Below are 6,921 nucleotides of genomic sequence, written 5' to 3'. Positions count from 1 at the left end.
AATGTCAACTGTGGGACCTTATATAGACAGGTGTGTGCCGTTCCAAATCATGTCCAATCAATAGAATTTACAACAGGTGGACTCCAATCAAGTTGTAGAAATATCTCAAGGATGATCAATGGCAACAGGATGCACCTGAGCTCAATTTTGAGTCTCATCGCAAAGGGTCTGAATATTTATGTAAATAAGGTTATTCTGTTTCTTATTTTTAATAAATTTGCAAACATTTCTAAAAAACTGTTTTTGCTTTGTCATTACGGGGTATTGTGTGTAGATTGCTGATTCATTCTTTTTATTTAATACATTTTAGAATAATGCTGTAACGTAACAAAATGTGGAAAAAGTTAATGGGTCTGAAAACTTTCCGAAGGCACTTGTATAGTGAACAAAAATATAAAAGCAACATGTGGATGTCGATTTAGGCAGCCCCCCACACCTCTCTGATTCAGAGGTAAAACTGACTAGGTTTCCCCCTTTCCCCTACTGTAAGTTGCTCTGGATAAGAGCGTCTGCTAAATGACTAAAATGTAAATGTAAGTGTTGGTCCCATGTTTCATGATCCCAGAAATGTTCCACACACACAAAAAGTTTATTTCTCTCAAATTTTGTGCACAAATTTGTTTACATACCTATTAGTGAGCATTTCTCATTTTCCAAGATAAACCATCCACTTGACAGGTGTGGCATATCAACAAGCAGATTAAACAGCATCATCATTACACAGGTGCACCTTGTACTGGGGACAATAAAAGGCCACTCTAAAATGTGCAGTTTTGTCACACAACACAATGTCACAGATGTCTCAGGTTTTGAGGGAGCATGCAATTGGCATGCTAACTGCAGGAATGTCCACCAGAGCTGTTACCGGAGAATATGTTATTTTCTCTACCATAAGTCGTCTACAAAGTCATTTTAGAGAATTTAGCGGTACGTCTAACTGGCCTCACAACCGCAGACCACTTGTAACCATGCCAGCCCAGGACCTCCACATCCGGCTTCTTCACCAGCCACCAGGACAGCTGATGAAACTGTGGGTTTGCACAACCGAAGAATTTCTGCACACCTTGTCAGAATCCGTCTCAGGGAAGTTCATTTGTGTACTCGGTGTCCTCACCAGGGTCTTGCACTGACTGCAGTTTGGCATCATAGCCAACTTCAGTAGGAAAATGCTCACTTTCAATGGCCACTGGCATGCTGGAGAAATCTGCTCTTCATGGATGAATCCAGGTTTCAACTGTACCGGGCGATGGCAGACTGCATGTATGGTGTCATGTGGGCGAGCGGTTTGCTGATGTCAACGTTATGAAGTGTCCCACGATGGCGGTGGGGTTATGGTATGGGCAAGCATAAGCTATGGACAACAAACACAATTGCATTTTATCGATGGCAATTTGAATGCATAGATACGATGACGAGATCCTGAGGCCCATTGTCGAGCCATTCATCCGCCACCACCTCATGTTTCAGCATAATGCACAGCCTCAATACACAAGTATCTGTACACAATTACTGGAAGCTGAAAATGTCCCAGTTCTTACATGGCCTGCATACTCACCAGACACGTCACCCATTGATCATGTTTGGGGTGCTCTGGATCAACAATTATGACAGCGTGTTCCAGTTCCCACCAATATCCAGCAACTTCGCACAGCCATTGAAGAGTGGCACAACATTCCACAGGACACAATCAAATCTATGCAAAGGAGATGTCATGCTGCATGAGGCAAATGGTCACGAGATCAGACTTTTTTTTTTTGGCATCTGTGAACAGATGAGTCTCTACTCCCAGTAATGTGAAATCAAAAGATAAGGGCCTAATGAGTTGATTTAAATTGACTGATTTCCTCATATGAACTGTAACTCCGTAAAATCTTAAATTGTTGCATGTTGCATTTTACACCCCTATAAATACCGAACTGGAAATCTTAGGGCTAGGATGGGAATCTAGGAATTCCACAATCAACCTTTCCATCGATTCTTTGACTACACAACTCAGCCACATTTTCATAAACTACTAGAAGGCTGGAGCATTGGTCACAAGTCCCTAAAACATACAATCACACAAGGTTCTGGTTGAACTAGCAGTGAAACTAACATGAGCAGTAAACTTTTCGGAGCTGGAATTGACACGCCAAGGGTGCCACATTCTATTGCGATTTTGTAGATTGACTGCTTTGTGAAAGAAGCCATTTAATATTTAGGAATTCAAAGTATGCTAAACAAAAACCCCTTGAAAGCAAACACTTCTGCTTTGCATCCCCTAACCCTTTGAATGGGGTTATGACATTAATGAAGAGCAGTACATTGTAAGATAAATTATAGTTTACGGATGAATTTACTTCTGCCAGGTGCCTTACGAATTTTTTTGGCTCGAGGACCATTGTGCTACATTTGACACGCTGAAGACGATTCAAAAAGCCTACAAATGTTAAGACCACTTCCTTGAAAATGTCACTTCCATAGTGTGTACTTCACATTCAGGAGACTGGTTTCCACATACAATTTGAAAATGCCAGAGTGAGGAATTGTCAATGTAATACAGCTGCCACTTGCTGGTAGTGACTGGGCAAGATAAATTCCATCCATTGGTCTCTTGGGCAACACAGTAAACACTATTTAACATTAGCATTGATGCCTGTATTTCTATAATCCATCAAATGTGAATTGAAATACTAAAGCATGAAAATATATTTTTCAAACGTACCAAAGTTGAGTGTTTAACACCATTGAACAGAAATGTCTCCACAACTGCAATAAAAAATTAACATTACAAGACAGTAACAAACATGACCCTTCATATTGAAAAATGACCAGTGAAGTTGTACACGTTTTTATTTTTGAAAGTTCCATAGAAAGGAACGGTTATTTCTTCTTGTCAATACTCTCAGCTTCCGCCTCCTTCGCCCTCTTGGCACGGATGCCGAAGAGACGAGCATTGGCACGGGCCATACGCAGGCTGGCGAAAGCCTTGAAGTTCTTTTCATCCTCAGAAATCACCCTGGCCTTCTCCTTCTTGTGCACCTGCAGCAGAGGGAGAAGACACCCAATTACAACAATGTTAATGTAAAGATATACTCATCAAGAGTAGAAGGGCATTTCAGTCAAAGAGAAAGTCAAATACAATGAATGGATTAGGCTCGAGTCCCATGTTATTACTCAATGATTTAATTATTTGTGTGTCCACTTCTGTAAGTTAAGGTTCAGCACACAATCTGTCAGTCATCAGATAATAGGTTCAAAGAGAATCATCAAGGTAATACAGAGATTCCGGAGAATTTGTCATCACTTGACTGCTGAAAGAGTGTGAACATGTGTTCAATACATAGACTCAAGATACAGCCTCCAAATATTTCAATTATGACCTGGTCATCCCCTTTACATTCTATAACCCTAATCAGCGTTAAGTTCATTTTAAAGAACATGAACTTCCTTTTTTTTGGGTGAATGAAGTGATATGAATGTGTGATACGTACATTCTTGATGGGCATGACAGCGCCAGAGAGCTGCGTGGCCATCTTGAGTTCCTCCTCCTGGAGAAAGGGAAAGGTTTTAATGCTCGCAGGAAAAGTAACTTCTACCATTTTCACATTCAAGACGGTGCAGTCAATCTAAAATGCTACTGGGGTGAAGAGAAGACATTTCAAACATTTAATTGCACACCAACTGAAACTTAATCTACAACGGAGCACGTAAACAAAGTAGTCCAGATAACCATGCAGATCCTGCCCCTGCAGATCAATGTTACTCTGCACAAAATGCAGTAAAACATTTCAAAACCACCACTGACCAGTTTGAAGCCCAATTTCCACACCTTAACTTCAAAACTTCCTTGCTAACAGGCCGTTTCAGAAACTACAGAATGGGCACTGGACACACGAACCCGGCAGTCATCAGATAATAGGTTCAAATGTAATCATCAAGGTAGTACAGAGATTCCGGAGAATTTGTCATCACTTGACTGCTGGCCCAGAGCTGCTCACAACCCAGGTTTCATTATTTCAATCATTGCCCCAGTTATAAGCTCATTTTCTGAAATCACGTTTAACAGCAATGTTACGCATGACTGATGAAATCTTCCACTGCCAATGTTTATAATCTGACCCTCAAATGAAGCAATCACTTTGACAATATGATTATGGCGTGCCCATATTCTTTTAAACACTCAACCCAACGTTCTACGACTGACACTTACAGTGCTGTCTCCCTTCTTGGGTGCGGAGGCCTTCCTGGGGAAGAGGATGAGCTTGGAGCGATACTCTTTCAGGCGCTGTACATTGGCCTGCAGGGACTCCGATGACCTGTTGCGACGGCGGGTGTCAACTGAGATGCCAATGGTGCGGGCTGTCTTCTTGTGGATACCGGCGGCCTAGAGTACAAAGCACATGCAAGGCAGTGAACCAAATATTTGAGGACTGTTGGGCATTTAGTTGCTAGCCATGCCTGGACTTTTAGGAGTGTGAAGGCTTGCACATAACTCAATACAAGTAGATTGCTACATTCAGACAAAAAAGCCTGTCAAACAGAAATGGGTTAATAACTGGCTTGAGTCCCATGTTATGAATCAATTGACCAGTTTTTACTTTTTTTTTAATATGCACAGCACACATTAAAACAAGCAGACATCAGCAAATAGGTTCAAGTTGAATCATCAAGTGGGTACAGAGATTCCGGAGATTTGTCATCACTTGACTGCTGTAAAAGTTTCTAGTAGTCTGCAAGCCAAAATATATTCAATAAACTCACACCTGTCTTTCAGACTGTTCAGTCTTACATAACATACTAACACTGCCTAAACCTGGAGGTTATTATTCACAAAGTAAATGTACTGTTAATATTCCTCTTACCTTGAGCTCCTCCAGGGTGAAGCCACGTCCGGCACGCACCTTGGTGTGATACCTGATGGTGGGACACCTGACTTGAGGCCTGAGGGGTCCGGCCACAGGACGTGGCGCAATACGACGAGCCTTGATCTGACGGGCCTTTCGCCTGAAAAATGAGGAGTCTGTTCATATATATTAAGTTATATTTGAATGACCTCCATCACATACATACAGCCGCAGGCATGTCACAGGCACACATACATACAGCCGCAGGCATGTCACAGGCACACAACATACAGCCGCAGGCATGTCACATGCACACAACATACAGCTGCAGGCATGTCACAGGCACACAACAAACTACACCATAGCCATAATTCAATCCTTTCGGCTAGTTAACCAACTAGGTACATCACATAACCATGCTAGTTAATAGCTGGTAGGTTGGCATACAGCAGACGTTTGAAACGTAAGACAGTTCTGCCAAAAGTTAACATTTATCCCCATTATACTTTACTTAACCAATGTAACTAGTCAAGGCCTACCTGCGAGTCTTCCTTGCGGGCTGGTTGAACCAGGTGCGCACCCTCGTCTGCCAGTCTTTGTGGAAGTGTGGGTTCAAAAGCATGCCATTCCGGCTGGGTGCCATGGTTGCCTACTTCCCTGAAACAGGGAATTAACACATGTAGAAGCTAATCACATTTAGCATTCCAGCGGTGGAAAGAAATGGCTGACGAAGTGCTTACTAGGCTAAATGCTAGCCAGTTAGCTAGCCATCACGTCCAGGCTAACTGGGGATGCATCAATGGATTTCAACACAAACAGACGTATATTTGACTGTGTTAATGGCTCCGTAATCATTGGAGTTAATTGTCGATAATCTACATCAGTACCGACAGGTTGGTGACAATGAAACACTTGTAACGTCACTGACAACAGACATGCATGCGTCTGCAACCCAGAAAGGTTTAGCAGTCAACCTATCTGGCTTACCTTTATCTCAACTAACTCATCAATAGTCATATATTCTGAACGACAACATCATACACTCTGGCAATAAATGCATAAAAATAACATACATTTTGATATATTGGAGGATTAAGAGCGATTTCGTTTGAAAGACGGTGAGCTTATTTTCACATACCGTCTGAGGCGGAAAATGGCTGAAAGGAAAAAGGAAGTCCTAAAACTGTGCATTGTGGGATATGGCACCCAATGGTAGATGCAATGGATCGTCAAACGGATGTCCTAAAATTCACGTGTGAAGAGTTGTATTAAAACAGATTCAATCATAATCTTTGATTTAATATATATATATATATATATCTTGTTTAGAATGCATTTCGATCGAATCAGCTTTTTGTACGCTTTTTGTTAGTAAATCAAATCTTCTTGGTTTTGGGATTTGGCATAATGCTGAGTAATAACGTGCTTTTCATACCGTAATCAAGCCCCAATACAACACATATTGAAACAATTAGTATGCATGCATGAAAGATGATTTGTTCAATAACTAATGGTCGTCCACTCAAATCTGATGTATTGCTTATGTATTTTTGTAGGTACACAAGGGGTCACTGCAGCCCCACAATAAAGTTACACACGTTTCACTTATGGACCCGTTTCAGACAGCCTATTTCTCAGAGTATCCCCCAATTTTCCATTGTCATTGTTGTAATAATTATGAATGACATGTTTTCAATGTAGGAGTGTTGTGCATCGAAATATTAAACCCTAATACTTTCTTGAAATCATAGTAAAGATATGCAGCACACACTTTTTAAAGTGCACATAAACAGCAACACCATCACTCTGCTCATTGGGTCAAGACAGGACCATCCCGAGAGGATCTTTTCTGTCCGACAGCCAAATGGTATTCTCCTGTAAAGAAGTAAAGCCCCATGCCCCTTCATAGTTAACGGATAAAAAAAATAAAGTCAAAGATTTGCTCAGTTTCTCTGCTACACTGATTCTGTGCCCACTTTTGCCATTAATCATTGACCAACCCTCCCCTGCACCTCATCTCTATCTTAATCTAAGGGCAAAAGTCAAGGTGTGCCGAGAGTCAATGTTAGCAACGAGAAGCGGCCAGTGTCATCAG

General features: G+C 41.5%; 1 protein-coding gene and 3 non-coding genes across 4 annotated transcripts; all 4 read right to left on the bottom strand.

The window, feature by feature from the left end:
- Positions 1-2,178: 2,178 nt before the first annotated feature.
- Positions 2,179-5,983, bottom strand: rpl13 (ribosomal protein L13). The gene is given in 6 exon segments (NM_001141291.1): positions 2,179-3,021; positions 3,474-3,530; positions 4,193-4,366; positions 4,845-4,986; positions 5,366-5,483; positions 5,965-5,983. Coding segments are annotated over 5 exon segments (636 nt in total). The 5' UTR covers positions 5,470-5,483; positions 5,965-5,983; the 3' UTR covers positions 2,179-2,862.
- LOC123725322 (small nucleolar RNA MBII-202) lies at positions 3,204-3,285 on the bottom strand. The gene has a single exon (XR_006757820.1). It is a non-coding gene; the product is annotated as a small nucleolar RNA MBII-202 (small nucleolar RNA).
- Positions 3,870-3,953, bottom strand: LOC123725321 (small nucleolar RNA MBII-202). Its single transcript, XR_006757819.2, has one exon. It is a non-coding gene; the product is annotated as a small nucleolar RNA MBII-202 (small nucleolar RNA).
- LOC123725323 (small nucleolar RNA MBII-202) lies at positions 4,606-4,684 on the bottom strand. The gene has a single exon (XR_006757821.1). It is a non-coding gene; the product is annotated as a small nucleolar RNA MBII-202 (small nucleolar RNA).
- Positions 5,984-6,921: the final 938 nt, after the last annotated feature.

The sequence above is a fragment of the Salmo salar genome, chromosome 11, assembly GCF_965601325.2.
Source record: "Salmo salar chromosome 11, fSalSal1, whole genome shotgun sequence".
Taxonomy (NCBI): domain Eukaryota; kingdom Metazoa; phylum Chordata; class Actinopteri; order Salmoniformes; family Salmonidae; genus Salmo; species Salmo salar.
The sequence above is the reverse complement of the archived record's forward strand: the minus strand, read 5'-3'. Positions and strand labels throughout refer to the sequence as shown.